The 18,326-nt window shown below is 36.0% G+C and overlaps 1 protein-coding gene across 2 annotated transcripts; it reads right to left on the bottom strand.

Annotated features, from left to right (window-relative positions):
• Positions 1–6,321: 6,321 nt before the first annotated feature.
• On the bottom strand, positions 6,322–16,634 carry LOC107773856 (uncharacterized). 2 transcript variants are annotated; one of them, XM_075248672.1, is made up of 18 exons: positions 16,272–16,634; positions 15,722–15,841; positions 15,394–15,485; positions 10,822–10,873; positions 10,611–10,732; positions 10,474–10,524; positions 10,269–10,385; positions 10,043–10,162; positions 9,798–9,933; positions 9,263–9,433; positions 9,017–9,175; positions 8,799–8,905; positions 8,441–8,525; positions 8,207–8,348; positions 7,889–8,048; positions 7,580–7,696; positions 7,281–7,407; positions 6,322–6,576 (listed from the first exon to the last, which is right to left on the bottom strand). In XM_075248672.1, the coding sequence occupies exons 3-18, from the start codon at positions 15,480–15,482 to the stop codon at positions 6,343–6,345; spliced, it is 1,989 nt and encodes a 662-aa protein (XP_075104773.1). In that variant the 5' UTR covers positions 15,483–15,485; positions 15,722–15,841; positions 16,272–16,634; the 3' UTR covers positions 6,322–6,342. The 2 variants fall into 2 exon arrangements, with proteins under 2 accessions (XP_075104773.1, XP_075104774.1); XM_075248673.1 differs by having other exon boundaries at positions 15,722–15,797; positions 16,272–16,399.
• Between the last annotated feature and the right edge of the window lie 1,692 nt (positions 16,635–18,326).

Below are 18,326 nucleotides of genomic sequence, written 5' to 3'. Positions count from 1 at the left end.
GGAAAGGGGAAGGGTTTTTTGTGTGGAGTTTTTTTTTTTTGGGGGGGGGGGATGACATAGATTGGGGCTGGGGGTTGGGCTGGGGAAGAAGACTAGAGAGGGAGGAGTTATTTTTTCCATTTTATTTATTTGTTTATTGGTGTAAAAAGGAAAAAAAACTTAAAAGTTAGACACTTGGATTCTTTATAAAACTTGTGACATGAAAGTTTTATCATTCACGCACTTGTTTTTATGCGTGTAACACGCTGGTTGCACATAGTTAAAGTAGTGTGTGTTAGATAATAAATGTAGACATAATCTGAATGTAGACATAATCTTATGTAATATACATAGCTAGCATAATCATAGGGATTCACAACAGATTTATAAGATTTCCTTTTTGATTCTTTCCATAGTTAAGGCTCTATGTACTTGTATATATACTTGTTATTTCTTGAATACAACATAAGAGAGATTTCTCTATTGTCTCTGTACTTTACATGGTATCAGAGCAGGTCTACTGCTCGCTGGAGTTGAGTCGAATCCACTACCGAAAATTCCTTGGCCGGAAGTTAATCTGAGGTCTTTTTGACATTTCCAGTTGACTTGTGGTGGTTCTCTGATCATACAACCACATTTTGGCAAAGAACAGCCTCAGACCAAATCTTATTCCCACTTTGTTTGGTCAGGTTTGAGTTTGATTTATTGGTTATTCGATTTCTTTAATTCTATGGTATTTTTCTTGGAGGCTGCCTGTGTGAGAAGCTTGCATCTTTAATTTTGACTCAGTGTGGCGATCGATTAGTGACTTGATATTGTCTGCTGGGTCTTTCCTTATCAGAAACTTTGTTGGTCTCTAATTTTGTTTGAGTTGGGGCAAATTCGTTTGGTTCTTTGATTTGGTTGAGTGGATTATTAAAGTTGAATCCTGTTCAATAGATTGTTGATTTCGCATCTACCAGGATCTATTTGAGTATCTTTTAGCTTCGGGGACCTCTGTTAGTTTAATCAGTTTGTTATTGAAAGAAAAAAAATGATGGTAAAGAATAATAATGCAACAACTCCTAGTCCAACAATCTTGGTTTCGAATGAGTTTCTAAAATTCCTTCAATATAATAAATCAGTTAAGGAATCTTCTTTAGTTACTGCCTTTGCTGGGTTAGATAAAACATGTCTTATCACCTCTTCCAATAAATGGGTGATCGATTTTGGTGCTACAAATCACATGACAGGTAATCCAAATATTTTTTCTAGCTTTCGCTCACATAAAGCACCCTCTCCGATTACTGTAGCTGATGGATCAACTTGTAGCAGTGTTGGATCTGGGACTGTTAAACCAACTTCCTCTATTACCCTGTCATCCGTATTAAGTCTACCAAACTTGGCCTTTAACTTGATTTCTGTTAGTAAAATTACCAAAGACCTTAATTGTTGTGTTGCATTCTTTCCCGATCATTATTTGTTTTAAGATCTTAAGACGATGCATGTTATTGGTAAAGGATATATAACTGGTGATCTCTACATTCTTGATGAATGAGAGCCACAGTCTGTTGCATGCTCTAGTATCGTGTCTCCTTTTGAAGCACATTGTCGACTTGGACATCCCTCTTTGCCTTTGTTAAAGAAGCATTGTCCTCAGTTTCAGAAATATTTCATCATTGGATTGTGAGTCATGTCGATTTGCAAAACATCATCGCATCTCGTTAAGTCCAAACGTTAATGCGCGAGCTGAGTCAGCTTTTGAGTTGGTCCATTCTGATATTTGGGGACCATGTCCGGTTGTTTCTAAAACTGGGCATAAGTATTTTGTCACTTTTATAGATGATTTTTCTCGAATGACTTGGATTTACTTTATGAAGAGCCGCTCTGAAGTGTTTACTCATTTTTCTGCCTTTTTGCTGAAGTCAAAACTCAATTCAATGCTTCAGTACGTACTCTAAGGATTGATAACGCTAAATAATACATATCAGAGTTATTTCAGTCCTACATGAGGCAACATGGTATATTACATCAGTCTTCATGTGTTGATACACTCTCTCAAAATGGAGTTGCTGAGAGGAAGAATCGGTGTCTACTTGAGACAGCTCGAGCACTTTTGTTCCAAATGAAGGTTCCTAAACAGTTCTGGGTTGATGCGGTTTCTACGACTTGTTTTTTGATTAATCGCATGCCATCTAGTGTACTCGATGGTAATGTGCCTTATAGTGTTCTTTTTCCGAATAAGTCATTATTTCCGGTGGAACCTAAGGTGTTTGGAAGCACATGTTATGTTCGAGATGTTCGATCATCTCTTACCAAGTTGGATCCCAAGGCTGTAAAGTGTGTTTTCCTGGGCTATTCTCGCCTTCAGAAGGGGTTTCGATGTTATTCTACTAAGCTTGGCAAATATTTAGTGTCAACTGATGTGGTATTTTCAGAGACTACACCATTCTTCTATGCACCTCCCATTTCTACAAGCCAGGGAGAGGAAGATGAGTGGCTAGTATATCAGGTTACCCGTACTTTGACAGAACAATTAGATGATACTCTTTGATCTCCCAGTTCTTCTATTAAACACCAATCGACTATTATGCCTTCAGTACCTGCTCCAGAAAGACCTCCAACTGTTCAAGTTTATTCGCGGAGGCGAGAGACAAATGATACATGTCCCGCACCAGTTCCTACATCATCTGATTCTTCTTTGCCTGATCCTCGAGATAACCTTGATCTTCCTATTGCTCTTCGCAAAGGTACACGTACTTGCAAATCGACATATTCGGTTGCTAACTTTGTTTCCTGTGACCACTTATCCTCTACGTCTAGATCTATGATTGCTTCTCTAGACTCCATCTCAGTACCCAAAACAGTGAAGGAGGCTTGGAATCATCCCCGATGGTCTGATGCAATGCTTTAGGAAATACATGCTTTAGAGGACAACCACACATGGGATTTGGTAAATTTACCAAAGGGGAAGAAACCAGTGGGATGCAAGTGGGTCTTTACAGTTTAAGTTAATCCAGATGGTTATTTGGCAAGACTTAAGGCCAGACTTGTGGCTAAAGGGTATGCTCAGACTTATGGGGTGGATTATTCTGACACCTTCTCCCTGGTTGCCAAACTCACTTATGTCCGCTTATTTATTTCTCTAGTTGCGTCCGAGAATTGGCCTTTACATCAGTTGGATATCAAGAATGTGTTCCTTCATGGTGATCTTCAGGAGGAAGTGTATATGGAGCAACCACCCGATTTTGTTGCTTAGGGGGAGTATGAGAAAGTCTGTCATTTGAAAAAGTCCTTGTATGGCTTGAAGCAGAGTCCATGAGCTTGGTTTGGCAAGTTCAGTGAGGTAGTTCATGAGTTTGGGTTGAAAATGAGTAAGTGCGATCACTCAGTCTTCTATCGGAAATCAGTAGCTGACACTATTCTCCTCATTGTATATGTTGATGATATTGTTATCACAGGAAGTGCCTATGCTGGGATTTCTTTCCTCAAGTCTTTTCTGCATACTAGGTTTCATACAAAGGACTTGGGCCAGTTGAAATACTTTTTGGGAGTAGAAGTAAATAGAAGCAAGAAGGGAATTCTTTTGTCTCAAAGAAAGTACATTCTTGACTTGCTTGCAGAAACTGGAAAGTTGACAGCTAAACCTTGAAGTACTCCAATGGTTCCTAATGTGCATCTTATGAAAGATGATGGTGATCCTTTTGACGATCCAGAGAGATACAAGAGGTTAGTTGGGAAATTAAACTGTCTTACTATGACTCGTCTAGATATTGCTTTTGCGGTAAGTGTTGTTAGCCAGTTCATGTTTGCACCAACGGTCAAATATTGGGCAGCTTTGGAACAGATTTTGTGTTACTTTAAATGAGCTCCTAGACTTGGAATATTATATAGCAATCACAATCATACTTGTATTGAGTGTTTTGTAGATGTTGACTGGGCTGGATCGAAAATTGATAGAAGATCTACTACAGGTTATTGTGTCTTTGTTGGAGGAAACTTGGTAGCATGGAGGAGTAAGAAGCAAAGTGTTATATCTCCATCGAGTGCAGAATCCGAGTATAGAGCTATGTCACAGTCTACATGTAAGATTATGTGGATACATCATCTGTTGACTGAAATTGAGTTAGAGCATCCAATACTAGCAAAACTCTGGTATGACAATCAAGCTGCCCTCCATATTGCGTCAAATCCGGTGTATCATGAAAGAACTAAGCATATTGAGGTTGACTGCCATTTTATTCGTGAGAAGATTCAGGAGAACTTGATCTCCACTGGCTACGTGAAGACAAGAGAGCAACCAGCTGATTTGTTCACAAAGGCGTTGAATGGAATTCGAGTTGATTACCTTTGTAACAAGATGGACATGATCAATATCTATGCTCCAATTTGAGGGGGAGTGTTAGATAATGAATGTAGACATAATCTGAATGTAGACATAATCTTATGTAATATACATAGCTAGCATAATTATAAGGATTCACAGCAGATTTATAAGATTTCCTTTTGATTCTTTCCATAGTTAAGGCTTTATGTACTTGTATATATACTTGTTATTTCTTGAATACAACATAAGAGAGATTTCTCTATTGTCTCTATACTTGTGTAGTTGACACATATTTGAAAGGTTTGGTGTGTAAAATTAAACCCGTGGTCAACAGGTGTGTAACATGGATTTGGGTACAAGGTGGATGGGTAAACTATGTATTTTGCTATAGTTATTTGGTTTGATATGTTATATGACTATAACAAAAGAAAAAAGTTTATTTGATAATTAAACAATTCATAAGAAAACGGCGCACATTAATTAACGCTTGGTAAGAGTCGGGCGAGTTAGGCCACGACCCGAATTCTAGTGGGGAATCAGAAATAGTCGTATTTACAACTGATAATTGAAAATTAGTCGCAATTTCAAAACTAATCAAAATTTAGCCACTTTTTCATGTAAAGATAAAATCTGAACAAAAAACCCTTAAAATTCCGAATTCCAGCATAATATGTTGGAATTTCATAATGTACTGGAGTTCCAACATAATATGCTGGAAGTTTATACAGAGGAGCTCCATAATTCAGCATATTATGCTGGAACTTTCCGTGTGCTGGAGTTCCAACATAATATGCTCGAGCTCCATAATATGCTGGGACTTTTCGTATTTCAGCAAAATAGTGGCTATTTTTCAATGACTTTGCAAATGCTGGCTATTTTTCAATTACAAGTCCGAAAAATGGCTAGCCCGTGTTATTTTCACAAATTTTACCCATCTTGACCCACTCTATCTCGGCCTAAGTAACTTTTGGGCAAATCATTATTAACTCAGCCAACCTTGACCCGCCTAGGGGTGGCAAATGGGCGGGTTGGGCTGAATTTGGGCGGGTCAAGATGAGTTAGGTCAATAAATGGGTCATTGTCCAACCCATCCCAAAGTGTACTTGTGTTAAGATGTGCTGGGTCAAGATAGGCTAAATAATGGGTCATAACCCAACCCGCTCAACTTGACCCATGTTTTAGAACCATGCTCATCTTGCATAAAAAAAAGCCTTTTACCTTAAAATGTGTAAGTTGAATTTTTTTGGGGGCTGGGGGGTGGGGGGGGAGGGGAAGGGGTTGGGGCGGTTGGGTGATGTAGAAAAACGAAAAAAACAGAAAACAGAAAATTAAAAGATTTAAAAAAAGTAACAGAAAAAAACAAAAATTGAAAATAGAAAAAAAAAGGAAATTATTTTTGAGGGGAGGGGGGTTTTGTGCGCGGGGGGAGTTTGGGGTGGATGGTGCAGAAAAAAAACAGAAAATTAAAAAAGTAAAAAAAAGTTTTTTGAGGAGAGGGGGGTTTTAGGGTGGGGGATTGGGTGGTGCAGAAAAAAAAAACAGAAAATTGAAAATACAAAAAAAAGTAATTTTTTTTTTGAGGGGAGGGGGGTTTGGGGGGTGGGACAGGGGGATGGATGATGCAGATAAATAAAAGAACATAAAATTAAAAATGCAAAAAAAAAAAAGTAAAATTGGGACAACTAAATAAATTTTTATATAAGTTGGGTTGAGATACCTTTAGTTTTGGGTGAGTTTCATGGGTTGTATTTAAGCTGCTTAATGAGTCAGAATGTGTTATAAAATATAATGGGTTAACTTGGGCTCAGCCCAAATTGACCCATGAGCTAAAATTATGTAACCCAACCCATTAATCTCTGGGCGGGTTGGACGAGTTAGATGTGCTTGAGCTCAAATTGCCACCCCTAAACCCGTCCGGAATCAGCCCTACCCGCTCATTTGACACTCCTAGTACCACTACTTCACGAACAAATGTGTAACCAAATAAGAGTGAACCTCAGAAGATAGAAGAATAGAGTTTTAAAGGAATATTTGAATAGATAATGACCATTTTATAACTAATGAGGTGCTTCAAAACGAAGATAATCATACATTACTCCTTGAAAGGGGTTTGTAGCTATTGCTTGTGTAAGAAATATCGTGTTTGTTCCATTTACAAATAGATTGCCCTGTACTTCAATGCTGTAAAGCCAATATAATCCATGAATACCATGTCTTGCAATTGCATTATCTCCCCCGATTACCCCTGTTGTAAAGTGAGGTGTTGCTAATTTTCCATCGTTGAAACGAACCTTAGAAAAAAAACAATTTTCAAGAAAGTCAATAATCCACACAATCACCTATAAAAATTATTTCCCAAGTGATAAACTGAGCCAAAATATATAAGGATCAAATAAACTCTCGCCAGCTAGTCAAGTTGGATAAGTAAAGAAGAATATCAAGGTTTAGATTTTCCTTTTGTATATCATTATATTGTGACCGAAAAGGAAAAGAACATGTAAACGAAAAAGAAAACACAAGGCATCCCGCGTTCACACAGGCAGTGGCACGAAAAAGAAAACACAAGGCATCCCGCGTTCACACAGGCAGTGGCGGAGCCATGATTTTCATTAAGGGGAGTCAAAATATAAAAAAATAAACTCACTAAGGGGTGTCATTATATAGTATATATACATATTTTTTTTTAAAATTACCGAGCTAAATAGTGTAATTTTCCGACGATAGGGTGTCGGTTGACACCCTTTTGGGTGCATGTGGCTCTGCCACTGCACACACGGTTCAGGGAAGGGTCGCACTCCCTAAGGGATGTGATGTAAATAGCCTACCCTAATGCAAGCATTAGTGGCTGCTTGCATGGCTCAAACCCGTGACCTATAGGTCACACGGAGACAATTTTACCGTTGCTCCAAGGCTCCTCTTCTGAATGAAAAAGAAAATGAACAGAAATAAACTTAATTGAAATGACTGGTCAAGGAATCAAGGATAAGCTACATACTTGTAGTTCAGCTCTCTGAGCTGCTGCAAGAGCCAATTGGAGAGTGTAATTCGACGTATTGTCAACACTTTCAAGGCTAAATATAATTCTCCATGTAGTAGCATTATACGTGTTATTTCCTATATTCCTGCAGAACAACAGTTTTCCAGAAGTCTCATTGTTAGTCAAATTTACTAATATATAGTATTGTCGGAAAAGGAAAAAAAGAATTAAGATACACACACGCACACAGTTATGTGCGTCTCTATGTATGTTATATAACCCGAATACAAGAGTCAGAAGAAGCTCGAGTGGGGTACCTTGTAACATGAGCAAAAAACCAGTCTGTTGAATAATTGTTAGTCCCAACATTGTAGATGAGATCATTGTCAGGATATAAAGCACTATATTGTTCCCACAAACCATACTGTCTAAATCTGCAGGGAAAAATGGAGTGAATGAACTACAATTTTCTACTATTAAGATAACAAGTCAATATCTAAAAGTATTGTCTCGGAAATTACTAAATCCTACAAAGTGGAGGCAAAGAAAATTTGAGAAGTTCGAAATGCAAATAGGTGATACTGGAATTAGTTTCAGTGCAAGTACGTAAGACTTTTGGAGCATACATTGATTCAGAATTGTTTTGGTATACGTGAACTTTAAATTGTGGGGGTGGAATTGGTACGAAGAATTCAGCAGCTGTGCGATCTGGCACACCGATTTCCCAAAGTGTGACTCCATTTCGTGGAGGATTATAAACCAAACTCCCTAATTCAATACTAGAACCTGTATTTGATACAAATGAAAATTGAAGAAAAAAATAGAGTAGATGAGAATTGAGATAAGAGCATAGGAATTAAGAATATGGGTCACAAAAGAGTCTCATCCTAAACAACAAAAGAATTAAGAAATACTAACAAAATGGGTAAGTAAGAAATTAAAACCTGGAGTAACTTGTACATCAGAAGTGTATTTGTAATCCCCAATAATTCCCGGGACGGTTGCATACAAGTTATATGTACCAGATATGACATTTTCTATGGAAAAATTCCCACTAGCATCTGCTTTAATCCAAAACTGATATCCCTGAAAATGAAACGAAATAAAGTTACTAAATAAATATAATTAAAGAAAATTACTTTAGTTTATTAAGAAATTTACGAATCATGCAACTTTACTTTGTTTTCTCTTTGCCAAGATCCAGAATCTCCTGGTGGTGCTAACCCTACAGAAGCGTTGGATGCTGATATTAAAGTAGTAGTGCTGAAAATACAAATTATAGATCTTATATATTAGTGCGTTTCTATTTAATTGCACATATAAGTTCAAAACTAGTCACACTTCAATAAAGAGTTTTGGCAATCAAACAACACCATGACATTTATGATGCACAATAGTATCTACGCTTGTAGAGAACTGATTTAAAACAGATTATACCTCAAATCCACAATACTCAAAGATACTCCTTTTTCCATTAGTGATTCACAAATAATATGGACGCAGATACCAAAGAATGAAAACACCAGAGGAAAATACCTGTCATTAACGAAAAGTTGACCTCTAACTGCTCCTCTTTGATTAGATTTGATGTAGTCAGTTGAAACTGGAAAATCATAGGGCCAGCTTGTGACTTCTTGATTAATCTGTAAATTCGATGGGAAATTCCTTCAGCAAATATGTTAAGTGTTAACTGAATTCACTCCTAAAGACAGCCCGAATTGGTATTAGCATATAGTAAAAGATTAATATATTACCCTTTTCTTTGCATCATCCCAAAGCATGGATGGACTGTCCTTAGCTGAAGCATCTGAGTTGAGATACAGGCATACAGGGCCAATAACTTTTTTCCAAGGCTCTCCTTGTTGAAATTTGATTACCAGATCTTCTCCGGCATAATGTCTACTTACAAATACCTGAGATCATGAATAAGTAGTCAATATTCCGAAATATAAAAGAGAAGCAAGTGCTACTTAGTGGTATTTAATTAATTCAACACTTACAGAAAGTACAGTTGGACCAACATGTGAAGTGAGATCTTGTTTGTAAGGTCCTCCGGTACGAAACTCATCACTCGGAATTATCATCCAAAACCCTACAGGAGGATTAGCACCTACCCACCCATGAACTCTATCGTCTTTGTTATCATTTACATAGAAATATTTGTCATCCACCTACATATGTGTAGATAAAAATAAACATCAAGGTAAATAACAAATAGAATTTTTGATTATGTAACTAAATGTAGCTCCATCACTTGTCCGAACTATCGAGTGAAATCTTTGAATTATAGATTGCACTTCCCTCTCTAGGCTGAAGGAGAACATGTTCATACATCAAACAACTTCATTCTCCTCCTAACATACTAGGTACTGCTGAACATCTAAGTAAATAAATAAAAGTGTCTCATCTTTAACAGATTAAGCTTTTAAAGGAGATGGTCACACATTGAACAGATACATGGTCTAGAATATGATGGATGTTAGTCTCGATATTTTCATATAGACATATATATTCTAGGTAATTGTAGGATCCTACCTCTCCTTTTAGATCTGGATTAGTTGGATTTGTCAAAAGAACAGCTTCTTTGTAGTCAAGCACCTCGCCCGTCTCTCGATCCACCGGCATTGGCATGACCCTCTGCCTCTCATCCGAGATAGCCATGTAATGAAACCTATGCATACAACATCAGTTTCGTACAATAGAAATTCAATTTTGGGGGTTTAGGGGAGGGAGAAATAGATAATATCTTAAGTAAATGATGAGAAGTTTTAGATTCATACATGTCTTGTTGAAGCTTGAAGACAATCCTTAGATTTTCGATGTAGACAAGGGGCCATCCTTCTAAACGTTCAAATATAGCGTAAGTATAAAATCCGGGTGTGTCTCGCAGCATCACAAACCTGAAAAATCGCCCCTTCAATATAGTACAGATAATACAATTACATATATAAAAATTGTGATTACGGAAAAAGATATATACAATATTGAGCTTTAACAGCACTTCACCTTATGTCAAAGTTTAACGGAAGTTCATCAGATTCAGAAGCATTCCATGTATTTTTAAAAGAAATTTCTGCCTGGTTTTCACTGTCCATTATGACCTCGAAACTTGTTCCTAAGAACCTGCACATGACACAAAAGTAATAGACTTAATTTTGGATAGTAAAAAGGCAACTACGTAAAATCTTTCACAAGAGAAGGTAAAGTTTACTTTTTTCGAACTCTTCGAGATGCTGTCTGATTCCAGAAAACATCCCAATACCTGAAATGTCATACTATTGTTAGTTATTTCCTTCATTGAAAGAAAATTCAAAATACTAAACTGTTTACTGGATATGTTAATTATACCCTCTATCATTTTTGACATTTTGGGTCGCAAGTAAGTTGTCAATTCCACCATATGATATGTTCGTGACGAGACCATCTGGTATTGACAAAGTAACATTGGCGATACCATTGCTCAGTGTCACCTGAAGAGACATAGCATAAGCACGAGACAAAATGCTAAATTTCATGCATCAGAGTAAAAATTAAAACACAAATGTAAATGAAGATTTACTTGTTCAGTTTGTATGTCCAATTTGACGGCTGTCGTTGTTGTCAATCTTCGCCTGTTTTTAGACAAAATAAATATCAAGTCAGCACGAAAATTTGCATAAAGATGACATTTGCTATCAACTTAAAAGGATTGTACAACAGCTAGCAGATCTCCCACTTAATACAAAATCGTTAAAGCTTAGACTAAACTGCACACCCCCTGCTGTAGATTTAGACAGAAGAAATCTCTTATATAATCAAAACTCTGAACTTTGTGAGATATTTCACTATGAGTATGTGACTGGAAAAACTTATTTTTGCTTACACCAACTAATGAATACAAGACATGTGCCATCTACATACACTTTTATAACTTCACCATGGTTGATTAATATGTAATCTTTTAAACCAAACAACTCAAGTGTTTCTATTGAGAATTTTGTTAAAAAATACTATCGAGTTAACTGGGCTGGCTCCCTGTCCCCGATATGTAACGAAAATATTGACTGGTTTACCACACTCATTCATTAAAGCACTTGCCTTGCTTTGGTGGTCTTTTAAACACCCCCTCTCCCCCGATCCGGTTGAATGCCTCCTCCCCCCGCCGATTTGTCCAACCTTCTCTATCAGCTGGTCTGGCAGAGGATCATGCTAGGGTGAGATGATCGTCCCACCCCTGCTTACAGATTACTAAGTCAAAGCAAGGGGTTGAAAACACACTACAAGAAACGGGAACGGCGTCCTGACTAAATAAGAGTCTGTTCAATAATGGCTTGGCCGAAAGTCGTAAAGAAGTCACCTCCCTCCATTCCAGTTTTATGTGGCATTGTTTCCTTTTTAGTTTGTTTCAAAGAGAATGTTAGCTTTCTAAAATTTGGAAATACTTCAACTTTAAACTTCTCATTTTACCTTTAACAAAAAGTTTTTATGGGCACACAAATGTCATACAATATTTAAGACCACAAGCTACAAAAGTCGCATTTCTTTATTACTTTGCCACACAAATTGGAACAGGGGGAACTAGTAAAAAGAACAAGAAAAAGAGAGCAGGAATTATTCTCAACTACTCACCAGGGAGCTATTTAAACACTAAGTAGCTTAGAAAGGGAAAACGTGAAAACTTCACCATTGCAGCCAAGGGAAAATACAGCAGCAACCTCCAAGTATTTCTTTAGTGTAAAAATAGCAAACACTTTTAACAATCCCAACACTATTATTTTGCTTAAATAGGAAAAGTTTTAGTATTATATGCTGGATTATGTAGTTTTTGCGTATAAATTTTCTCCGTTTATGTTCGAATTCTATCACACAGAAAGTTCCAGTATATTATCATTGAAGCTCGTGCGTATAAACTTCCAGCATATTATATTAGAATTCCACCACATTATGCTGAAATTTTTCCGAAATTTATTATTTAAATTTTATCTTTACGTGAAAAAGTAACTAAATTTGGGTCATAACTATTTTTTAATTACAGTTATAAGCCTGGTTGTTTTCTTTTCTTTTTTGCCCTTTATCACTCATCTGTAGAGTTATTCACTTTTCTTTGTTTTGTATCAAAAGTCCCTCTATTTTTGCATATTTGGCATAAGGTCACTCATTGTGGTGATGAGGTTGCACCAGGGATTGACTCTTAACCCATTTTTATTCACCTTGGCGATGGATGTATTGCCGCGTCACATCCAAGGGGAGGTACCTTGGTGCATGCTATTTGCCGATGATATAGTGTTGATTGACAAGACACGTAGCGGACTTGACGCGAGGTTAGAGGTTTGGAGACAGACCTTGGAGTCTAAAGGTTTCAAACTGAGTAGAACCAAGACAAAATACTTGGAATGCAAATTCAGTGACGGGACCCATGATGCAGATAGAGAGGTTAAACTTGATGCTCAAGTTATCCCCAAGAGAGCGAGTTTTAAGTATCTCAGGTCTATTATCTAGGGTAACGGGGAGATTGATGAAGATATCGTGCATCACATTGGAGCAGAATGGATGAAGTGGAGGCTCGTTTCCGGTGTTCTACATGATAGGAATGCGCCGCTAAGACTTAAGGGTAAGTTTTATCAAGTGGTGGTTCGACCGGCTATGCTGTATGGGGATGAGTGTTGGCCAGTCAAGAACTCCCACGTGCAGAAGATGAGAGTAGCAGAGATGAGGATGTTGAAATGGATGTGTGGGTGTACCAGGAAAGATAGGAATAAGAATGAAGTTATCCGGGACAGAGTGGGAGTAGCCTCCGTGGAGGACAAGATGCGGGAGTCGATGCTGAGATAGTTCGGACATGTTAAGAGAAGAAGCATTGATGCTCCTGTTAGGAGGTGTGAGAGGTTGGCCATGGAGAGTTTGAGAAGAGGTCGAGGTAGACCTAAGAAGTATTGGGGAGAGGTGATTAGGCAGGATATGGCGTTGCTTCAGCTCACTGAGTACATGACCCTTGATTGGAGGGTGTGGAGGTCGAGGATTAAGGTACAAGGTTAGTAGGTAATTTATAGTTGTTCACTGATAGTCTTAGTAGCATGCATGTCCCTTCTATTCTTAGATTTTTATTACGTTATGTGGTTTTGTTCGTCTCGGGTATTGTATTTCATGTTGCTATTATTTGGTATTACTTATCCTTTATCTCTTCCTTTTTCTTTTCTCTTTCATCTTCCTTCCTTCCTTGCTTTCCTCTTCTTCTTCTTGCCCTTCCTAAGCCGAGGGTCTATTGGAAATAACTTTTCTATTTGCATTAGGTAGGGATAAAGTCTGCGTACAGACTACCCTCTCCAAACCCCATCTGTTGGGATCAAATTGAGTTTGTTGTTATTGTTGTTGTTGTTGCTGCTGCAGCATAAGGTCACTCACTCTATTGTCTAACTTCTTAAAGCCAAATAGTTAAAAAATAATAATAATAAGACACCTATGAAAATCCGCTACAAGATTGTCTCACAAAAAGGGTAACTTAATTTGAGCAAAAGGTAGTATTTAAAATGGTTATTTAATATGAGCAAAAGTTCATTAGCGTTTCATATTTTTAGTCTCGAAGCGGGTCAAAAAATAATTTAGTTGGTGCCTTGTTATTTTCAAATATTTGGCTTTAAAAAATATTGAAAAATATAATGAGCGACCTTGTGTGTAAAATAAAATAATTTTTGTGATACAAAATAACGAAAAGTGATTTTCATAGGATAAGTACCCTTAATTAAATGACCTTCTAAGTAATAGCTTTTCACATGTGACTCTGTGAGTCGGTATTTTTTATTTTTTAACCTTTAAATTAAATAATTATAAACTGGTAGGGTCTATTCTTTTTTTCCAGCATATAATTATTTGGTATTGAAACACCAACTTATGACGTTTCCTAATTCCTATTAAGAATTTCTTATTCTTAGAACTCAAATTCAAAACCTCTAATTAAGACGGTGGTGGTAGAATCAATCATTCTATGATCTAAGCTCACCTAAATAAGTTGGTCGGGAAAAATGAAAAAGAGGTGTTAGGATAAAAGGACTGACTATATATGTATTGATGTGGAATAATATAATTGCACATCATAATTAAACCCAATTTCAAGCTTTATTCTGCAAATAATAATTTAAAGGGATTAACTTCAACACATTCGACATATCAAAGAATTTTTGCACTCTCAAATAATTGCCCATAATCAGTAGGATTAGTAACCTATAAAATACTACAGGTTAGACATGTTAAAATAAGTTAATATTATTAAAAATCTTTAAACTTTTTGAGTATACAAGGTAAATCCTCAATACGTTCAGCTTAGAAGAGTAGGCTAATTTTCCACAATTTAAACGAATATTATATGCATCTTAGTTTGCTTATTCATTAACCGATTAAGCTCTGATTTCCAAAAAATAAAAACGATATGCACTTCCTATTGGTAGAAAAATAATGGGATTAAATAATCTGGCTTCGATAGTGTAATAATTGTTAATTTAAGTTTCTTACTTTGTTACTACAGGGATAATAGCATAAATCCTCTAAGATTTGAGTTTCATCAATTAACTCAAATTTCCCACAAGAGCAGAATATTAATAAGTTGTAGAAAACAAGTAGAAGAGAAAGAGATGAAAATCTTTTGATAATTTTTTGTTTTGGAGATAATATGGGTATTTATAATACCTTTAGGAGTCTGTTAGAATTAATAGACTCATCTTTTCATAAAATAGGCACCTTTTAAAATCAAAAGTCGCCTTTTTGAATTTTAAAGAAAATTATTCAAAAATGTTTTCTAAAATTAATTTAAAAAACGTTTTTAATTAATTAATAAAATAATAGTGACTAAAATATTAATTCCAGGCAACTTAGTTGCCCCAAGTGCCCAATCTTATGACTATTAATAATATAGGCAATTTTAATTTTTCTCCAAAACATTCTTTAAAATATTCAAACTATATAAGACAAAGAAATATTTTTAAACACTTTTTTCTTTTTTATTTTTCCAATGAAGAACAAAACAACCTCTTCTCAAATACTCCCATCAGACACTACCTAATCTAATACAGTATCTCAAATACTCCCATCACACACTAACTAATCTAATACAGTATTATATTTGGATTGGATTTATATGTTAACAGTTAAATATACTTACCCATTGTGAGGACGACAATCAGCTACTAATAAGAAGAATGTAAAAGCAACCGTTGAGACATATAAGCTTAGTTGCACATTCTTCCCCATTATCTGCATTTTCGTTAACAAATTAGAAATATTAATTATCGTAATTCATCTAATTACATGACATTGATATTGACTTTAAATTTATATACACAATATAATTTTTGGGAAAAGGGGATTCTCTTTCCGCCACCCTGGCTCCACCCATGGTTTAGGTATTCAACTATCGAACTGTCTTTTGGGTTAAAACTCAAAGGGACAAAACCGCGAGGCTCTAAAGATTAACCCAGAACGAGCAATACCTTGACAGTTAAGCTTAGCCGTTACGCACAGGTAGATATTTCATGTGCCATGGTTGCTGAAGCCGAGAAATTAAAGCTGCACAATAGGAGTTGGTCAAGGCCAATTAGGACGATCAGTACCTAACACGAGTAACGCCAAAATTTAAAGTGAGACAGTCACGGGCGTACGTAGCATAAGGACACAAAATGTTGTTAATTACTTAGGTTCAACTTTTTTGACTTCAGTTATATTTATATTTGAAACTATTTTCAGAAAACAAATATTTTTATTGTATACACTATAATTACCTATAGCTATAACCAGAGGCGGACCTCTTGATTTGAAAGTCGCACTTTTCGATTTTTGTGAAGCATTTGGTATACTTAATAGGAAGGAGAAACCATTTCAACAAGAATATGAATTGCTTTTACATCTCTATGAATATCACCATATGAAGCTAAAAGATGAATTAACATGAAAAGCGAAAATAAAAAGATAAAAACAGAAGAAAACCAATATATATATATAAAGTATAACAAGTTATTTGAGATTTCAGCCATTGTTACATACCTCTGTGTGGATTAATTTCTTGTTGCTTAGCTCTAGTTTTGCTTTCCTTCTGGATGTGTCATACGAATATCTTTTTCTTCTGGCAAAAACTTGGGAGAATGATGACTTTAAGCTTTTATAAGTTGGACAGTCGTATTTTTAAATATATATCATATCATATCATGATTTATAAACACATATAGAAGGAAAGCTACTTGTTCAAAAGATTTAAAAAGGTAAATATATCAAAATTATTGTAACAAGCTGGTATATATGATATTTAGAAATATCTACAAGGAAAAGTCATATATATGACTCCCTAATAATAAATTCAATTTAGATGCAGATCCTTTCTTTTCTCCATTAGATTTCCTTCCTTGTTTGTCCTGCATTTTAAAGCAACACATTTAAGTACTTTCTAGCTTCTTTTACTTTTATCTTGAGCCGGAGTATATCAGAAACAACTTCTCTACCTTCACAAGATAGGTTATGGTATGCGTACACTCTATCCCTCCCCCTCCCTCAAACCCTACTTTGTGAGATTATACTGGGTTAGTCGTTGTTGTTGTTGTTGTTGTTACATATAAGTACTTCTTAACCAGTTTATGTAAGTCTTTCAATTTCCAATCGCTTACCAAAATAGGCGGATTTGACTTATATCCATTAACAGCGTAAAACACTATAATGTATTTATTTTGTTGTACCAGGTAAACTGTCTTACTTTTTAGGTTACTAATCTAGCTTTTTTGGTGTTTTATGATAGTTTAAAAACTCTTTTACCTTGTTATCACGTAGAAGTTAAAGTCTTTCTTACTCTCCAATTTTGATAAGAACTGGTAGTCATTTTGTATATAAAAGAATATGATTTTTATTCTATTTTACTATTGTTTTCAGGTGCAGCTTATGTTGGTAGAATAACGAATATTTTAGGTAGCAGACGAAGCAAGAAGTAGGAAGCAATTTGTTATGGTTTTGGTAGTTCAATGGTTGGTTGGCTTGCAAGTTTCGAGTCGTACATTAGGTAACTATTTGCTGTGATAGATGATCTTTACGATTTTCTTTGTTCATGTGCTTTTCTTTTGCTTTCAGTTTTTGGTTATGTTACGTTAACTTTATTTCATGACATTTATCATGCATTATGATGGTAGGATATAATTGCGTATTTTAGTCGCTTATTATACTCTAATTTGCTATATTTTAATTGAGTTTGAGCTTTAATCGCTAGTGTTTTGCACTAATTGCGTGTTTTGTGCCTTGTAGGAGTGATTCTGAGCTATGTAGATGTTATGGAATGATTTCGAGCTATTTGGAGCTTTGAAGTATGAGTAAAAGCTCAAGGGATTAAGCAGAGATCGTGTTCGGGGGTCGAGGAACAGTTCTGGACGTTAAAATTCAAGGAAGAAGCAACTACTGAAGAAATGCACTAGTGCGAGGCACTGTGCGACGCATTAGTGTAATTTTATGTCAGAAATTTCCTAAGTTCAGAAACTGAGTTTTTTTTTGGTCTGACAGGAAAAAGCACTAGTGCGACGCACAGGGCGACGCACGGTGCGATGCATGAAAAGCAATAAGTTTGCAAGTTTCCTATTTCAGCTAGGAAAAAGGAGATTTTGTCTTGGCCCAACCCTACTTGGTATAAATACATGTAAAAACGTTATTTTGAGAACTTTTTACGTACCTTAGACCTAAGGAGACTATTTTGGAAGGAGAGAAGACGTTGGGAACATTCTTTGGAGGAGAAAATCACCGAGTTCTTCGTTCCTTCATTTTTTCTTTGTAATTTATTTATGCAAAATACTTGGAAAGGTTTTACTACGAACATGAGTGGCTAAGCACTCTAGTTTCTAGTGTTGTGGTTGACATGATTATTAACGTATATTAAGTACATCTTCGTTGATTTGGATTATCATCTTGTTGTTGTTTCTTTAATTCTAGTTTTAACTTGTGAATTATTGTAACTACCAATTCACCATACTATCTATGCTATGCTTAGGAAAGTTGTATTTAGATTAGAGTTGAATTGTGAAGAGAGCTTGTTTCTGAACTCGTGGCTCGGGGAAAGATTTCGCGATTAGG

This window comes from Nicotiana tabacum, unplaced genomic scaffold (genome assembly GCF_000715075.1).
Source record: "Nicotiana tabacum cultivar K326 unplaced genomic scaffold, ASM71507v2 Un00011, whole genome shotgun sequence".
Lineage (NCBI taxonomy): Eukaryota > Viridiplantae > Streptophyta > Magnoliopsida > Solanales > Solanaceae > Nicotiana > Nicotiana tabacum.
Note: the sequence above shows the minus strand (reverse complement) of the source record. Positions and strands in the feature narration are given on the sequence as shown.